This window comes from Grampus griseus (assembly GCF_964374135.1).
Source record: "Grampus griseus genome assembly, chromosome: 17".
NCBI classification, from domain to species: Eukaryota; Metazoa; Chordata; class Mammalia; order Artiodactyla; family Delphinidae; genus Grampus; species Grampus griseus.
The window spans coordinates 9,001,687-9,021,800 of record NC_139011.1 but is presented as its reverse complement, the minus strand read 5'-3'; the positions used below and the strand labels follow the sequence as shown (position 1 = coordinate 9,021,800).

General features: G+C 45.3%; 1 protein-coding gene across 1 annotated transcript in view; it reads right to left on the bottom strand.

The window, feature by feature from the left end:
- The window catches only part of KCNQ3 (potassium voltage-gated channel subfamily Q member 3), a gene marked incomplete at its 5' end in the record, with an annotated part of 287,046 nt that overhangs the window by 22,939 nt on the left and 243,993 nt on the right, over window positions 1–20,114 (bottom strand). Inside the window, 5 exons of the mRNA XM_082675056.1 lie at window positions 2,378–2,400; window positions 15,459–15,557; window positions 16,466–16,561; window positions 18,270–18,380; window positions 19,451–19,606. Of these exons, the coding sequence (XP_082531182.1) occupies window positions 2,378–2,400; window positions 15,459–15,557; window positions 16,466–16,561; window positions 18,270–18,380; window positions 19,451–19,606 (485 nt within the window). The remainder of the gene's footprint in view (window positions 1–2,377; window positions 2,401–15,458; window positions 15,558–16,465; window positions 16,562–18,269; window positions 18,381–19,450; window positions 19,607–20,114) is intronic.

Genomic DNA, 20,114 nt, shown 5'->3' with positions numbered 1-20,114 from the left:
TGGGCCACCTGTGTTAGAAGGTGTCAAAAAGATGAACTCCAAATCTGATTCTGCCTATTTAGAAATAATAATAAAGTAAGATAGAAACACCAGCCAGCTGGCAGCCTGTTGAAGAAGCTAATGGTATACCAGTGAGTATTCATCGAACGCACACGTACATTGCTGACCATTCTCTGGTCTCCTTGCTCCCTGCCTTCTTCGGTCAAAGAATTGATTCCTCTGTCGACAATTCACCCATCCTTCCTCCAGATCTCCGGCACCGCCTCCAAGCTTCACGGCTACAATCACGCCTGCCATCTCCCCTGCCAATCTATCAGCCAAACCTATTCGTTGTTCAAGTCAAAAGTGCTGCACCCAAGCCTGGATGAGGGAGGCTGAGTGGCTTATGTAACTGACCTAGCTCTTCCTGAAGAGGATGAGCCAGAAAACACCCCGCGACTCTAACCCCAAGAAATCATGGAATGTCCTTTCCCTCTGTATGTGCCCCTGGCAGAGTGGAGAGCTCCTGACAGAGGCATGAGTAAGCTGATGAGCAGATTTCAGAGCCCGTTTTCAGTAACTGGAGAAGCACGCCCAGCAAAGCTGCAAAATGCATCTACCTAAGCCCAAGTTAAACCAAACTGCCTAGTCCAGTGCACAGCGGTATTTTGCTCATACATTCCAATTTGGCTAAATTCTGTTCGCGTCTCCATAGAAAAGGATATAAAGGTCAATGCAGTAATTCACTTGCAGTGTCAACACCTGCATGATTTAAAACCCCCTCAGTCATGAGATGAGGGGGAAAGAGAACTCCATGGGGAGTCCTGAGATCACGTAACCCCTCGAGCTCATGATTTCTGTAACTTGGGGTGAGCCTGCCCTCTTGGGGGGACTCATTTCTGTAAAAGCATCCAGAGGAGGATCTCTGAGGCATCTTCCCGCTCTGCCTCTGTGAGACATGAGGTGCTGCAGGTCCTCTAGCAAATGTCTCCTGACACTGTCACTGTCAGTGGTCAGCCCTCCTTTACAATCTCCCCAAATGCCCTCTGGAGTCTGGACTGGTTCCGACCACGCAATGCTCCTTCCATTTGAAAGTCTGCATAAAGGAGGGACAAAGTCCAAACTGTGTCTTTGTCTGTGAGTTAACTGGTGCTGTCTGTTCCTTCCAGGCAGGATTAAGGGGTTCCCATACAGATGGTCCAGGGTCCCACCACCTCCTCTGCCCAATCTGTCAGCTCTAGAAGGACAACAGCTGAGTTGGTGTCCAGGAGATTGACTGGGAGGCTTTACAAGTACTTTGTCAACAATAATACTTTAAATCTATGTTATATATGTAATGTATATTTACACATATAATTATTTCTATTTATAAATGCAGGTGGCTTTTCCATATCTGCAGGTCCCGCATTCACAGGTTCAGCCAGGTGAGGATCAAAAATATTCGAAAAAAATTTTTCCGAAAGTTTCAAAACACAAAAGTTGAATTTGCCACATACGGGGAACGATTTACAGAGCATTTATCTTGTGTTTACAACTACTGATATAGCACTTGCACTGTATTAGGTATTATAACTAATCTAGAGATGATTTAAAGTACACAGAAGGATGCGCATAGGTTATATGCAAACACTCTGGCATTTTATACAAGGGACTTGAGCATCTGTGGATTTTGGTATCCTTGAGGGTCCTGGAAACAATCCCCTGTGGATATAGAGGGATGACTTATATACAAACAGTTAAACTGTTTGCGAGAGATGGTCCTCCTTTACAATCTCGAGCAGGGTCCATAGTTTCCCTGATACTGTGACATCTCTAGATGGAACCAAAAGGAAGAGAGAGGACTCATGCAGAAGCTCAACCTGCTTCTGCAGCAGCCTGTAGTGAGCATGGTTTACTGGGGATCATGAATTATAGTCTTGATTTACTTTTCGAAAAACCGTCTGTGAGCCCAAGAAGCAAACGAAGCAAGATATAATGGAAATAACATGGTCTTAATATTCAGACCTGAGTTTGAATTTTGGTCTTGCTCCTCAGTAGCTGTGTGACCCAGGCGGAGTAACTCAACGTCTCTGAGCCCCAGTCTCCTCAATCCATAAATGAAGACACGAGAGTTGATCTTTCACTGTGGATGTGAGGACCACATGAGGTAACACATGCACGACTCCAGACACAGAGGAGAAACACTCAAAATGTGGCTGCTGCTATGATCACAATTAAGTTGTTCCTGAGTAAATTAACATGAAATTGGCAGAGGAAAATGGTGGCCAGCAACAGCAGTGAACCCCCAAACTCTACCTCACGACCTGCATGACTGCCCAGGGGCCCTACAGTGTACACAACTGGACCCTCTGTCCCGACACAGTGGTGGGAAGAAGAGGCTTCATAATCACAAACATACCTGGCTGCTGCGTCCAGCTGTTCCTTCCTGTGAGGAGACAGGGGAGAAAAAAAAATAAACACAGCATAAATTACATGTAACAGCTCCCCCTCTCCCCAAAATCTGTCCCCAAGCTTCCCCTTGATGAAGATCAAGGAGCAGGGTGGAGCTCTGGGACAAGATGGTACATGTGGAGGAGAACCAGTGAATGACATGGGTTTCCCCAGCCAGACCGCAGACCCCTCCTGTGATCTAATAGGTCTGGCTCTGAACTCCAAGGTTCTTCTCAGCCATTTATTCATTTATTCATCCCCAAAATGGTTGCTGCCCCACACCTTGTGCTGGGTTCAGGTGATCTGTTTAGCAGTGGGGACAGATCAGGAAACCAGGAATTTCATAACTTAGCAGCCACACACCCCATCACTCCGTCACCACCATCATTACAGTCGACATCATCGTCACTAATGTTTAGTGTGCGGTACTTAGTAGGCAGACACTCTTTTAAGTGCTTTTCACGTATTTAATCATCACTAGCAACCCTATGAGGTAAGTATTATTATCACCCCCATTTTCCTGATGAGAAAACTGAGACACAGAGAGATTCAGTAAATTGCTCAAGGTCTCATAGCCAGGAAGCAGCCGAGTCAGGATTCAGACCTAGATGATCTGGCTCCAGAGCCCACACTTCTAACCACGAGGCCACATGCAGTCTACACACATTCACAACTGAGACTTCGCTCAGGCTCTGCCTAGAACAGGCTTACTCCTCCTTTAAGTTCCAGCTGGAGGGGCTCCTCCTGGTGTTTCTATCTAAATTCCCAGGGTTGAGGCTGAGCTAGTATCTTCGTACGTGGAATTGGACTGGTTCACATTGTCTTAGAATGACGTGGTCGTGCGGAGGCAGAGCCTCTGCTTCTCTCAGCTCTAAAATCTGAGCACCCCCTACCCTGGCACTTTGTAAGTGCACAGGAAATACTGAATGAATACCTGGACTGTCATTGGGATCCACGGGTGGGGGAAATGGGGAGAGAATATGAGGTATGAGGAGAGAACATGAGGTAGAAGAGCAAAAGGACCAGTTGGAGAGTTAAGGCTTTCTAGTTCATGCGTCAGCTCAGCCTGTGGCTCTAGTGTGGCTTTGAGCTGGACACATCCTCTGGGCCTATTTCCCCTCCTGAAGCATGTGGACAGAAAAAGCTCTGACTTTTGGCTCCAGGAAAAGTAGGGACGGCACTAAGAGGAGAAGGAGAAGGCAAGGCAGTGGGCCAAGGGCAGGATGGGAGCAGAGGGCTCTGGGGGGGGGGGCAGTGCTAAAGGGAGGGATAAATTAGGAGTATGGGACTATCAGATACACCCTACTATACATAAAATAGACAAGCAACAAGGATTTACTGTATAGCACAGGGAGGATCTTGTAGTAACCTATAATGGAAAATCATCTGAAAAATTATATAACTGAGACACTATGCTGTACACCTGAAACACAATATTGTAAATCAGCTATATTTCAATTTAAAAAAAGAATTAGAGGCACCACTTCCATTCCCTTCTCATGCTACAGGACAATGATGCCATGCCTCCCCCTCCAGCATCAGAACTCCCCAACCTCCCCACTTCCCCCCACCCCCCGCAAGCCAGTGACCTCCCACATGCCGCAGAGCAGCTGGGCCCGTGAGCCATGGCTGCTGAGCCTGCACGTCCGGAGCCTGTGCTCCGCAACGGGAGAGGCCACAACAGTGAGAAGCCCACGTACCGCAAAAAAACAAAAAAAAAACAAAACCAAAACCAAAACACTCTTTCTTTCCAGAGATACAATGGGCTTCGGCAGAAGACCTGGGTTCCGATCTTCACTCCATTGCTTACTAGCTGGGTGACGTTAGACAAGCTGATTTATCTCACTGATGCTCTGATTCTTCACCTATAAGCTTATGGCTATGAAAAATGAAAAATGGAGTTCCCCATTCTACTTATCTCCCAGGACATTCTAAAGATTAAACGAGATAGCCTGTAGGAAAACAGATCCAATATTATTTGGCCGTAGCAAAGGGTTACAGCATATAGTCCCCCTTCTCCATTTCTAAGCACTCCAGTAATCTTGACCCTGGTCATAAAAAGAACAAGTTCTGGTTCTACAATAAATTAACTGGGTCTTCTTGGTCAAGTAACTTCTGTTTCTTGGGCCTAAGTCTCAGCTTCACTTTAGTTCTAATATCTCATGATTCCAAAGCCGCACTGTCCAACGGTAGCCGCTAATCAATCATCACATATGGCTGTTTAAATTAAGATGGAAGAAAATTAACAAGTCAATTCCCAGTAACTAGTAATAGATGCTCAACAGCCACATGTAACTAGTGGTCACCATACTGGGAGGCGCAGCTATAGACAATTCTACTATCACTTTTAGGGAACAAATCTGTGTGCGTGTGTTTTTGTTGGTGGTAAGCAACATCTGGTTTTTAATGTCTGCTCTCTTCTCTGCTTGTGCATGAGGACGTACAATCTCCCATCCCCCCAGCATCTTCCTGTACCTTCTCAGCCTCCTACCACCTACTTCTACTAGGGCTACACAGTTTCCATTGGCCAGCAAATCAGAAGACCTGGGTTTGGTCCCAGCTATGCCCAACGTGATGTGTGGCCTCGAGCAAGCACCTGAGCTGCTGGGGGGGGGCCTCAGTTTCTTCTCATATGAAATTGGGGTGGGACTTGACACTCTCTGAGGTTCTTTGCAATTCAAAAGTAACGATTTTATAATTTTAAGTAATCACAAAAGAAAAACAAAAAAGGCAATACCATCACTCATCACTGCTAGCCCCAAATATGCATGTATATACATACACGTATGTACACGTGTGTATACATACACACATATACTTGCAAATTAACAAAGAACTACACTTGCTGGAAACTGATATGACACCACTCTTTTTTTTTTTTGCGGTACGCGGGGCCTCTCACTGCTGTGGCCTCTCCCGTTGCGGAGCACAGGCTCCGGACGCGCAGGCTCAGCGGCCATGGCTCACGGGCCCAGCCGCTCCGCGGCATGTGGGATCCTCCCGGACCAGGGCACGAACCAGCGTCCCCTGCATCGGCAGGCGGACTCTCAACCACTGCGCCACCAGGGGAGCCCTGACACCACCCTTAGAAATGGACTACACAACTTCATCCTTCACCATGGAAAACAGTCTGGCAGTTCCTCAAAAAGTTAAACATAGAGTTACCTATTCCACTCCTAGGTATACACCCAAGAGCATTGGAAACACATATCCACACAACATGTACCTGAATGTTCATGGGCCAAAAAGTGGAAATAACACAAATATGCATCAACTGACGAATGGATAAATACAGTGGGGGTATATATGATGGAGTATTATTCAGCCATAAAAGGAATAAAGTTCTGATACACAAGACAACATAGATGCAACTTGAAAATATTATGACAAATGAAAGAAATCACATTATAAAATTTTATTTTTATATGAAATGTGCAGAATAGGCAGAATTGAGAGAGAAAATATTAGTGGTTTGCAAAGGGCTGGGGGAGAAGAGGGAACCAAGAGTAACTGCTAAAGGGCATAGGGCTTCTTTTTGGGGTAATGAAAATATTCTGGTGGCGATCAATGCCCAACTTTATGAATATACTAAAAACCTATCAGATTGTTACTTTAAAAGGGGACCCTTTATGGAATGTGAAATCCTTTTGTAGTATATGAAATATACCTCAATAAAGTGTTCTTTCAAAAAAGTAAATCAAATAAAAAAGCCTTTAGGAAGCAGGTGAGGACACACCAGTGTATTATCAGCTACTTTTTTTTTTTTTTTTTTTTGCCATTAAACATATGGAGTGGGTTGGAATATGGGCGGTGGAGGGGGGGGGGCGGCATTCTTCTCCCAAGGGACGGCCTTGTTTCAGAATGGTTACCAAGTGAATTCTCTAGTGGTTTTATACTTTTGTCCTTGAAAAACGGAAAGAAATGTTCTCTCTTAGTCTAAAAGCCATTCCCATATCACGGCTGCTGTCTGCAGCACAATGTATTCCTTGGAGTCTCCGACAGCTGGGACAATGCCTTATTTATAATAAATCAACGCAAAAGAATGGGCCTCTTGCCAAGACCTTGGGATGCAAAGCAAATAGAAATCTTGATTCAGAATTCAATGTGGTTGCACAAGTTCTTGTTTTTGAGTTCAAGGTCACTCTGTTCTCTTCAGGAGAAGCCACCTGCCCATTCTAAGACCCTTGTTATCCCCAGGAAAGCTGATACTATCCCAAACCCAAAATGATTATAGCAACAATCGAATGTTAGAATCAAAAAGAATCACAGAGATCATCTTCTGAGTAAATCTAATTACAAGTAAGAAGACACAGTAAACCAAAATTTATCATTCCATTATGGAAGACTTGCTTCTTCTCATCTCATTAACTCTCCCACAAGTCATCACTCCCTGAGTTTCTTTCCCTTTGCTTATTCCCTTTCAGGTCCTCCCTCCATCGTCCCTTCCTACTGCTGTTACCTTGGTTTAAGCTCTCATTTCCTCTTCCCCTGAATCCTGCATTCCTTTGCTAGCTGATCTCCTTGTGTAGAATCCTGAGCCTGTCCAATCCATCCTCGCTCCTGTCACTTTCCTGAAACATACATCTGATCACGTCATTCTCTACAGCCAATGGCTTCTCTTCGCTTTCAGGATCAAGGTCAGAGTCCTTCACAAGTCACTTGTGACCTGCATGGTCTGGTCCAATCCTTAGCATATACAATGGGCTCAAAAATATTGGTGGACCGAATGCCTGGACTAGAAAATGCCACGTGCCACTAGACCCTCTTGGGAGTAACAGCACCATAGACGCTGAGATGGGAGAGGTAAGCAGAGCCCTGAGGTTCTGGGGCCCTGCAGGTCGTGGTCAGGGTTTGGATCTTGTTCTCTTCATCATGGTTATCCAGTGGAAGGTTTTATGCAGGGAAATGAGTCAGTCATGATGTCATGAATTTTCTTAAACCTTTACCACAGTCCGGGGACGGAAGTGGAGGGAAAATTGAGGCCGAGTTCAGAGCCTGGCCCCAGGCTCCACCATGAGAGTGTGGGAAGGTGGGATGGGGCTGGGGGAGCCACCCGTCCTCACTGGGTCATGCTACGGTTCATGAACCCAGACACATGGCAGAAACACGCTTCAGGGCAGGGTTTCCACTCCAGGTATGAGTTCTGAGTGTCCCTCTACTTCTTCCAACTCAAGGGTCCTATCCACCCAGGCTTCTATCCACACACTTAAAAATGTGAGCTCTGGACCACAGTGTCTAAAATCTAGCAAAGATTTTGGGCACTTCGCTGATGGTGTCGGTGAGCGTGTTTCCTGCCTGAGTGCAACTAGCGGCGAGTCACGGGCACCTCTAGTTTCCTAAGGTGAAAGCTTAGATTACTGAGATCAGGAACCAAGATGGCGGAGTAGAAGGACGTGCTCTCACTCCCTCTTGCGAGAACACCAGAATCACAACTACCTGCTGGACAATCATCGACAGGAAGACGCTGGAACTCACCAAAAAAGATACCCCACATCCAAAGACAAAGGAGAAGCCACAATGAGATGGTAGGAGGGGCACAATCCCAGTAAAATCAAATCCCATAACCGCTGGGTGGGTGACTCACAGACTGGAGAACACTTATACCACAGAAGTCCACCCACTGGAGTGAAGGTTCTGAGCCCCACATCAGGTTCCCAACCTGGGGTTCCGGCAACGGGAGGAGGCATTCCTAGAGAATCAGACTTTGAAGGCTAGTGGGATTTGATCGCAGGACTTCGACAGGACTGGGGGAAACAGAGACTCCACTCTTGGAGGGCACACACAAAGTAGTGTGTGCATTGGGACCCAGGGGAAGGAGCAGTGACCCTAGGGGAGACTGAACCAGACCTACCTGCTAGTGTTGGAGGGTCTCCTGCAGAGGCAGGGGGTGGCTGTGGCTCACTGCAGGGACAAGGACACTGGCAGCAGAAGTTCTGGGAAGTACTCCTTGGCGTGAGCCCTCCCAGAGTCTGCCATTAGCCCCACCAAAGAGCCCAGGTAGGCTCCATTGTTGGGTTGCCTCAGACCAAACAACCAACAGGGAGGGGACCCAGCCCCACCCATCAACAGTCAAGTGGATTAAAGTTTTACAGAGCTCTGCCCACCAGAGCAACAGTCAGCTCTACCCACCACCAGTCCCTCCCATCAGGAAACTTGCACAAGCCTCTTAGATAGCCTCATCCACCAGAGGGCAGACAGCAGAAGCAAGAAGAACTACAATCCTGCAGCCTGTGGAACAAAAACCACATTCACAGAAAGATAGACAAGATGAAAAGGCAGAGGGCTATGTACCAGATGAAGGAACAAGATAAAACCCCAGAAAAACAACTAAATGAAGCAGAGATAAGCAACCTTCCAGAAAAAGAATTTGGAATAATGATAGTGAAGATGATCCAGGACCTCGGAAAAAGAATGGAGGCAACGATCGAGAAGATGCAAGAAATGTTTAACAAAGACCCAGAAGAATTAAAGCACAAACAAACAGAGATGAACAATACAATAACTGAAATGAAAAATACACTAGAAGGAAATCAATAGCAGAAAAACTGAGGCAGAAGAATGGATAAGTGACCTGGAAGACAGTATGGTGGAATTCGCTGCTGTGGAACAGAATAAAGAAAAAAGAATGAAAAGAAATGAAGACAGCCTAAGAGACTCTGGGACAACATTAAATGCAACAACATTCACATTATAGGGGTCCCAGAAGGAGAAGAGAGAGAGAAAGGACCTGAGAAAATATTTGAAGAGATTATAGTCAAAAACTTCCCTAACACGGGAAAGGAAATAGCCCCCCAAGTCCAGGAAGTACAGAGAGTCCCATACAGGATAAACCCAAGAAGAAACATGCTGAGACACATAGTAATCAAACTGGCAAAAATTAAAGACAAAGAAAAATTATTGAAAGCAGCAAGGGAAAAATGACAAATAACATACAAGGGAACTCCCATAAGGTTAACAGCTGATTACTCCGCAGAAACTCTACAAGCCAGAAAGGAGTGGCATGATATACTTAAAGTGATGAAAGGGAAGAACCTACAACCAAGATTACTCTACCCAGCAAGAATCTCATTCAGATTCGATGAAGAAATCAAAAGCTTTACAGACAAGCAAAAGCTAAGAGAATTCAGCACCACCAAACCGCCTCTTCAATAAATGCTAAAGGAACTTCTCTAAGTGGGAAACACAAGAGACGAAAAGGACCTATAAAAACAAACCCAAAACAATTAAGAAAATGGTCATAGGAACATACATATCAATAATTACCTTAAACGTGAATGGATTAAATGCTTCAACTAAAAGACACAGGCTTGCTGAATGGATACAAAAACAAGACCCATATATATGCTGTCTACAAGAGACCCACTTCAGACATAGCGACACATACAGACTCAAAGGGAGGGGATGGAAAAAGATATTCCATGCAAACGGAAATCAAAAGAAAGCTGGAGTAGCAATACTCGTATCAGATAAAATAGACTTTAAAATAAAGAAAGTTACAAGAGACAAGGAAGGACACTACATAATGATCAAGGGATCAATCCAAGAAGAAGATATAACAATTATAAATATTTATGCACCCAACATAGGACACCTCAATACATAACGCAACTGCTAACAGCTAAAAAGAGGAAATTGACAGTAACACAATAATAGTGGGGGACTTTAACATCTCACTTACACCAATGGTCAGATCATCCAAAATGAAAGTAAATAAGGAAACAGAAGCTTTAAATGACACAACAGACCAGATAGATTTAATTGATATTTATGGGACATTCCATCCAAACACAGCAGATTACACTTTCTTCTCAAGTGCTCATGGAACATTCTCTGGGATAGATCACATCTTGGGTCACAAATCAAGCCACAGTAGATTTAAGAAAATTGAAATCATATCAAGTATCTTTTCTGACCACAATGCTATGAGATTAGAAATCAACTACAGGGAAAAAAAAGTAAAAAACACAAACACATGGAGGCTAAACAATACGTTACTAAATAACCAAGAGATCACTGAACAAATCAAAGAGGAAATCAAAAAATACCTAGAGACAAATGATAATGAAAACACGATGATCCAAAACCTACGGGATGCAGCAAAAGCAGTTCTTAGGGAAGTTTATAGCTATACAAGCCTACCTCAAGAAACAAGAAAAATCTCAAATAAACAATCTAAACTTACACCTAAAGGAACTAGAGAAAGAAGAACAAACAAAACCCAAAGTTAGAAGAAGGAAAGAAATCATAAAGACCAGAGCAGAAATAAATGAAATAGAAACAAAGAAAACAATAGCAAAGATCAATAAAACTAAAAGCTGGTTCTTTGAGCAGATAAACAAAATTGATAAACCATAAGCCAGACTCATCAAGAAAAAGAGGGAGGACTCAAATCAATAAAATTAGAAATGAAGAAGGAGAAGTTACAACAGACACCGCAGAAATACAAAGCATCCCAAGAGACTACTACAAGCAACTCTATGCCAATAAAATGGACAATCTGGAAGAAATGGACAAATTCTTAGAAAGGTATAACCTTCCAAGACTGAACCAGGAAGAAATAGAAAATACGAACAGACCAATCACAAGTAATGAAATTGAAACTCTGATTAAAAATCTTCCAACATACAAAAGTCCAGGACCAGATGGCTTCACAGGTGAATTCTATCAAACATTTAGAGAAGAGCTAACACCCATCCTTCTCAAACTCTTCCAAAAAACTGTGGAGGAAGGAACACTCACAAACTCATTCTATGAGGCCACCATCATCCTGATACCAAAACCAGATAGAGATACTACAAAAAAAGAAAACTACAGACCAATATCACTGATGAATATAGACGCAAAAATCCTCAACAAAATACTAGCAAACAGAATCCAACAACACATTAAAAGGATCATACACCATGATCAAGTGGGATTTATCCCAGGGATGCAAGGATTCTTCAATATATGTAAATCAACCAATGTGATAAACCATATGAACAAATTGAAGAATAAAAACCATATGATCACCTCAATAGATGTAGAAAAAGCTTTTGACAAAATTCACACCCATTTATGATAAAAGCTCTACAGAAAGTGGGCATAGAGGGAACCGACCTCAACATAATAAAGGCCATATACGACAAACCCACAGCAAACGTCATTCTCAATGGTGAAAAACTGAAAGCATTTCCTCTAAGATCAGGAACAAGACAAGGATATCCACTCTCACCACTATTATTCTACATAGTTTTGGAAGTCCTAGCCACGGCAATCAGAGAAGGAAAAGAAATACAAACTGGAAAAGAAGAAGCAAAACTGTCACTGTTTGCAGATGACATGATACTATACATAGAGAATCCTAAAGATGCCACCAGAAAACTACTAGAGCTAATCAAGGAATCTGGTAAAGTTGCAGGGTACAAAATTAATGCACAGAAATCTCTTACATTCCTATACACTAATGATGAAAAATCTGAAAGAGAAATTAAGGAAACACTCCCATTTACCATTTCAACAAAAAGAATAAAATACCTAGGAATAAAGCTACCTATGGAGACAAAAGACCTGTAAGCAGAAAACTATAAGACACTGATGAAAGAAATTAAAGATGATACCAACAGATGGAGAGATATACCATGTTCTTGGATTGGAAGAATCAATATTGTGAAAATGACTATACTACCCAAAGCAATCTACAGATTCAATGCAATCCCTATCAAATTACCAATGGCATTTTTTACAGAACTAGAACAAATCATCTTAAAATTTATATGGAGACACAAAAGACCCTGAATAGCCAAAGCAGTCTTGAGGGAAAAAATATGGAGCTGGAGGAATCAGACTCCCTGATTTCAGACTATACTACAAAGCTACAGTAATCAAGACAATATGGTACTGGCACAAAAACAGAAATATAGATCAATGGAACAAGATAGAAAGCCCAGAGATAAACCCACGCACCTATGGCCAACTAATCTATGACAAAGGAGGCAAGGATATACAATGGAGAATAGACAGTCTCTTCAATAAGTGGTGCTGGGAAAACTGGACAGCTACATGTAAAAGAATGAAATTAGAACACTCCCTAACACCATATACAAAAATAAACTCAAAATGGATTAGAGACCTTAATGTAAGACAGGACACAATAAAACTCTTAGAGGGGGCTTCCCTGGTGGTGCAGTGGTTGAGAGTCTGCCTGCCGATGCAGGGGACACGGGTTCGTGCCCCGGTCTGGGAAGATCCCACATGCCGTGGAGCGGCTAGGCCCATGAGCCACGGCCGCCGAGCCTGCGCGTCCGGAGCCTGTGCTTCGCAACGGGAGAGGTCACAACAGTGAGAGGTCCGAGTACCGCAAAAAAGCAAAAAAAAAAAAAAAAAAAGACTCTTAGAGGAAAACATGAGAATACTCTTCGACATAAATCACAGCAAGATCTTTTTTGACCCACCTCCTACAGTAATGGAAATAAAAACAAACAAAAAAAAAATGGGACCTAATGAAACTTAAAACCTTTTGCAAAGCAAAGGAAACCATAAACAAGAGGAAAAGACTGGCTGAACTGCCCCGTAGCCCGAGGGGAGGGCGGCCTCACTGAGGCTGCCGGCTCTGGGGGGGCCCCACCAGCCGAAGCCGGACAGTCCTTGGGACCACGGGCCAGTTGTTTCAACAAGTAACTTAAAGACAAAATGGAAAAACAAGGAGGTTTGTGCCTGAGATCATGTGGATGTGAAACCAGGGATGGCCACCTTGCGCCAGAAAAGCCCCTTTAAGATTTCTCGGCAGTCGGAGAAGATGGCGGAAGAGTAAGATGCGGGGATCACCTTCCTCCCCACAGATACATCAGAAATACATCTACACGTGGAACTCTCCTATAGAACACCCACTGAACGCTGGCAGAAGACCTCAGACCTCCTAAATGGCAAGAAACTCCCCACGTACCTGGGTAGGGCACAAGAAAAAATATGAAAAGGCAACCCTCAGAATGGGAGGAAATATTTGCAAACGAATCAACGGACAAAGGATTAATCTCCAAAATATATAAACAGCCCATGCAGCTCAATATTAAAGAAACATACAACCTAATCCAAAAATGGGCAGAAGACCTAAACAGACAGCTCTCCAAAGAAGACATACAGATGGCCAAGAGGCACATGAAAAGATGCTCAGCATCACTAATTATGAGAGAAACGGAAATGAAAACTACAATGAGGTATCACCTCACACCAGTTAGAATGGGCATCATCAGAAAATCTACAAACAGCAAATGCTGGAGAGGGTGTGGAGAAAAGGGAACCCTCTTGCACTGTTGGTGGGAATGTAAACTGATACAGCCACTATGGAGAACAGTATGGAAGTTCCTTAAAAAACTAAAAATAGAATTACCATATGATCCAGCAATCCCACTACTGGGCATACACCCAGAGAAAACCATAATTCAAAAAGACACATGCACCCCAATGTTCATTGCAGCACTATTTACAATAGCCAGGTCATGGAAGCAACCTAAATGCCCATCGACAGACGAATGGATAAAGAAGATGTGGCACATATATACAATGGAATATTACTCAGCCATAAAAAGGAACGAAATTGGGTCATTTGTAGAGACGTGGATTGACCTAGAGACTGTCATACAGAGTGAAGTAAGTGAGAAAGAGAAGAACAAATATCATATATTAATGTGTATATGTGGAACCTAGAAAATGGTACAGATGAACCAGTTTGCAGGGCAGAAATAGAGACACAGATGTAGAGAACAAACGTATAGACACCAAGGGGGTAAAGAGGCGGGGTGGTGGTGGTGGGATGAATTGGGTGATTGGGATTGACATGTATACACAGATGTGTATAAAATTTATGACTAATAAGGACCTGCTGTATAAAAAAATAAATAAAATAAAATTCTAAAATTAAAAAAAAAACCTGGCAAGGTGCGGTCTATTTCAGAAGCCCAAGTAGTGAAAAGATCATGGGCTCTGGAGGCCTCTAGATGTGGCTGACACTGGCCAAAATGACCAAAGTTCCTGAGCCCCAGTGGCTCATCCACGAGAGGAGCCTGGTGATACCGACCACCCAGCCTGTCTCCAAGGATGCACCGTGGGCCACTGTGTTGGAATCAACAGGGGCGCCTATGTGAGGTGCTTGAGCTACTCTAACGCCATTGAAATTGCTGACGGTGGATGCAGGATCTGGTGTTTACAGTCCCCCACTGATTTTAACGCACCCTGACATTTGAGAACCTCTGACTTATTTCATAGGATGCCTGTGAGAATTAAATGAAATGTGAACTTGGATTCCAGGAACATACTGGACATCCAGTAAGTATTCATTTCCCTCTCCCTTTTCATAGGTGCTGGCCAGGGACTTCCCTGGCTGTCCAGTGGTTAGGACTCTGCACTTCCACTGCAGGGGGCACGGGTTTGATCCCTGGTCGGGGAACTAGGACCCCATAAGCTGTGTGGCGTGGCCAAAAGAAATTTTTAAAAAAATAATTAAAAAAATAACTTAGGTGCTGGCCATAGGAAGAGGTTTTAATTTTTTTTTTTTTCCCTGAAGCCTTTCATTTAATCTCCCACTTCTGAGAACACAAAACCACATCTCTGGGCCCCCAGCTGCTTCTTCCCCGTGCCTTTCTCCCTGTCCAGAGCGGTGTGGCGGTGCAGGCCATGGGGAGGTGCTGCGGCCTCCAGAACCGCCAGGGTGGCCCATTGCACTGGATCCTCACTTCCTCAGCCACTGATCTGCTCAAACACTGGCCTGACCTCCCTTTTCAGCCACTCCACACTGTTTAGCTGGAAATGCTGGGTGACACGCTGGGGTCATCTGGGGAGCTTTAAAAAAATACTGATGCCTGGGCTGCAACCCTGGGGATTCTGATTGAATCTGCCTGGGTATGGTCTGGGCATTGGGATATTTTAAGCTCTAATGATTCTAACACGCAGCCCAGATTGGGAACCACTGCCGTGAAGGACGTCCTCCGGGAAACCATGAAGCCAACAGGCACAAATACAGACCCACGGGAGGGATGGTCAGTCACGCTCTGAGCATTCAGGTGAGTGGCCACTTGCCTGAAGAATGGAAAAGAGATGACTGACTCATAGAACCTCCATGTCGCCACAAGATCAATCCTGTTGGGGTTGGTAGCATAGTACCTCCAGGCGGCCTGGGGAGGAGAAAAGAGGGGCAGGAATGAGCTGGTGTCACCCGAAACTTTCACATGGAATCCCACAACATTAAAACAGAAAGCCCTTGACACCTAAGAGTATAACGTACAGTGAGGTCATATCCAGAGAAGCCGGATTCTTGGCTTTCTGTAGCTCCTACGGGAAGAAAACCTTCCTTGACCCCATCATCTCGGAGCTATAATTGATGGTGTGGGGTGTGGAGAGGTGAACTACAGTGGACGGGGGAGGCGGGTACTGGGTAGAAGATCCCTGAAAGGAGCAGGATTACTCTCGTTGCAAGATTCCTCGAGATTTCTCCAACAGGTAGGAAGACAAACAGTCTTCTCTGCCACTTCTGTGCATTTCCCAGTGCAAGGGACAGCCCGGGAGGTGAGGTTTTGATTCTAATGTACTAGAGCTTCTGTATACTGTGATTTGGGGTTTGCGAAGATAGAGTGGACTCAGAGATCAGCACTGGCCTAGAAACTACAGTATGGAGGATAACATCCTGTACCATCCTGTATCTGACCCACAGAGACCCTCACTGCAACTGGACACAAGTTCACGAGTGGGTGGTCACGCAGACATGCAGTCCCAGGCAGCTAGAGGCAGAACGCTCTCTTTTCCTATTCTCTGCGCTCCCAGTGGCCCATAAAACCACAAAGCAGGAACTTTCTCTGAAGTGAAAGAGGGAACACTCTGCCTCTTCCACCATCTCTCACGATGGTCCCCAACCCCCAGCCCACGGTTGGGGGAGAGATAAGGATGGAGAGCTGGCAGAGGACCAACACCCACTGCTGCCTGGCTGTCTATAGACACACACACAGAGACAGACACACAGACACACAAGCAGAGGCAGCTACGCGGGATCTCAGTTCCATTCCAGTTCATCCCCAGGCAGACAGACCTGGATGAGCTCAGCAGCGGGCTTCCTCCTTTTCTCAAAGTGCTTCTGACGGTGTTGCTCCTGCACCTTGAGCGCCAGCCCGGACCCCAGGATGCCCTGAAGGGAGAGGTCAGGCCCTGAAGTCAGCCCCACCCAGACTCTCCCAGAGCCCCAGCCCGGCTCCCAGCAGCAGGACGACACTGAAGCCAAGGGGAGGAGGAAAGATCCCTTCTTTCTCTTCCAGCGAGTAGGAGCTGGGTTAAGTGGAGCCTTAAAGCCAGGGCTTCCTGACTCTGCCACTTCCCTGCAGTGAGACCCTGGGCCAGCCTCCTCTCTGCTGCATCTCACTTTCTACCACACGGAAGTAGGATAAAGGTACCTACCGCATAACTCTGTTAGGAAAAAAAGTGAGATAATGTAATAGGAACTGCTTAGTAAGGAGTATGATGCAGAATAGATTCCCAGTTACTATTAAGGGAATTTAAAAAATATTTTAGTTGCTTGAATTGTCACTTGAGGCTTTTACTCTGGCTGGAATCCCTCTGAATTGTGATCTGTTTTGATTTCCAGGTCGGACTCTCATGTGAATTACACAGGTAGGAACACACCCTTTTCAAGTCAAGAGAGAATTTAGAGACCAAGTCGCACCCTCACTGGCCCTCACCTGTTACAGATAAGGAAACTGAGAATCAGAAAGGCCATGTGCCCAAGGTCAAACAGCTTAGAAAAAAAATAGACCAGGTAGGGCTGCAGTGGTCAAAGAACGTTAGCCACAAAAGGATGGGAGGTGAAGGGCAGGGAAGAGGGTTTGTTATACAAGAAGGTTCTCTTCAAGTTCTGTGATTAAGAGCCAGGCTTGGAATGAGCAGACCTGGGTCCCTGGCTCCACAACCCAAAGCCCTGTGACTGTGGAAACTTCACTAACCCAATTAAGCCTCGGTCTTCTCATCTGGAAAACGGAGATAAATGTAGCGCCAAACTCCTAATGTTGTCACAAAGATTAAGTGAGATGGTGTAGGTAAAGCATTTGGCCTGAATCTAGGGCACACTATGTTCAACAAATGCTATCTATTATTATTGCTGTTATTACACTGATGGGCACTGGGCTTTGGGGAAGTTATTCTATCAGGGGTCAAAACTTATTCTTGAGGGAAATGCATTTTTTATATAAACCAGTAGATGACAGGGCAAGGGAAGGAAACTCACATATACAAAGGACCCGCTACGTGCAAGGAACACGTGGGTGAAAGACATAATCTCAGCTCCCCAGGAGCTCACAGTCTTCTGGGCAGGCAGATTTGGAAATGTGCAAGCCCAGCATGGGGTCTGAAACGCCTTTAAAGAGCTATGCCCAGAGGAGGGAAGGACTAACTCAGCCTAAAGAAGGCAGCATTGAAACTGGGTCTTGAGGATAAATAACAAGGTCCTACGGTACAGCACGGGGAACTATATTCAATATCCTGTGATAAACCATAATGGAAAAGATTAAAAAAAAGAATGTCTCTGTGTATAACTGAGTCACTTTGCTGTACAGCAGAGATGGGCACAGCATTGCACATCAGCTATACTGCAATTAAAAAGAATTAAAAAAAAAAGAAACTGGGTCTTGAAAGAGGAGTAGGTGTTTGGGGGGATCACTCCTGGCAAAGGGATCAGCACAGCCTACGGAAGAGAGACAGGAAACCACGCTACGGGGATGGTTATTGAGTTGATAGAGCTGGAATCAAGATACGAGACGATGGAAGATGAGGCTGGAAACCTGAGCTGGGGCCAAGCGGTGAGGGGTCCCGCCCATCACACTAGGGAGAACACCAGAGATACTCACCGCTGGAAGGGCGAAAAAGGAGACGCCGATTAAGGAAAAGGTGGCTGCGATCAGACGGCCTTCCCACGTTTTGGGCGTCTTGTCTCCATAGCCAATGGTGGCCAGTGTGATCTGAAGAGAGAAGAGTTCAGACATGAGGCTTCCCAGGGAGAGGAAATTAATGATGTATCAGCTGAGCTTCACCTACAAGCCTTTGTGCTGACCGGGGTGCTGTTGCCGTTTAGAATAAGATTCCCACGGGAGAGATGGTGCTAAGTACCAGCGAATTTATATGGGAGCCTTGAGACCACACCTGTTTCTAAGTTAAGGATTTCTTCCCTATAGTCAATCAGTCAACGAATATTTCAATAATTGCACACATGTGCATGTGATATACATTCATGTGTATATCTGCCTATGTGCGATTTTGTGTACAGCCATGATTCTAAATGTATGTGCTCTTGGGGTGTATTCATATGCATTGTGTGTATATGTGTGCATGGCTAAGGTCTGAGCCCGTGTCTGTCCTGGTATGAGCTGAATATTCCTGTGTGTGTTTACATGTGTAGGTTATCAGCGCACATGTACTTATGAACGTGGAAGGCAGGCTTTCGGACCAGTTAAGAGTGTGGCTTCTAGGACCCAAATGCCTGAGTTCAAATCCCAAGTCAACCACTAACTGGCTCAGAGATCGTCCTTGAATTAGTTACTCAACTTCATGCCTCAGTTTCCCCATTTTTAAAAGGGGGCTAATAAGAGTTATTTCAGCTTCAAATAGATTTATAAATGTAAAATGCCTAGAGCAATGCTTTAGTGCCACATGTCCTGTGGGTGTGGGGCTGTGTGTCTCTAGGTGTGTTTGAGGGTCTGGGTACACACATCTCCATCTGCCACTGTGTCTGGCTGCACAGCACGGCGTGGCGGATGACAGCCTACAATGAGTGAGGTAAGCTACCTGAGTGACCGTAGGACCAGACTGTTGAGAGCTCTGACTTCTTATAAACATTATGGAAAAGCCCCTTCCAAGGGCCTACCCTGCAGGGGGCATCTCCCAGGGGCAGGTTCAGAAATGGAGGAGGCCTCCCCTCCCCTGTGGCTGCAGAAGGCAGTGGCCCCACCGAACGCATCCATGCCACGCCCTCCATCTCTCTCTGTCCCTAACAGCCAATCCCCACCGGGCAGCCTTCAAGGTGGTGACTCACCAGACCCCACCAAAGGGCATCTGCGTAGGTCTCAAACTCCTCTTTCATCTCTTCTCCTTGGGCATCCACCTCCGGCACGTCCTTCTCAACCAGGTAGACGAGAAATGAAGAAAGGATGAGTGTCAGGAACCCGATGTACCAGGCGGTGATGAGCTCCTGGGAGGGCAAAGCAGAGACAGGGAGGGGGTCACGAGTGGAGGCTGGGTGGAGGTTGGAAGCAGACACACTGGAGCTGGAGTCCAGGTTGCCCGGCTCTGTGACATGGGCAAGTTACTTACTTTCTCTGTTCCTCATCTCCCATCACTGTAAAGTAGGATCAGTAATATGGTCATTATTTTCATCATTAACAGAACAAGTGTATAGCTCTAGGAGGAGAGGAAGATTTCTGCGATCTCTATATCACAGCTCAAGGGTCTTCCCCTGGAGGCAAGAAGGCAGGAGAGACTGGCCACTGCCTCTGAGACAAGGCTCGGGACTCAGGAGAGCCGATCCTACCCAGGACTGGGCAGGGCAAGGACAAAGCTCGTTTCTACTGGGACAGGGACGGACAGCAATGGGGAGCTATCCTGGCAGAGCGGACGGAGCTGTGGACAGGGACCCAGCCCTGCCACTAACTGACTGTGTGTGACTCTGGGCAAATGACCCCTCCTCCCCAGCCTCAGTT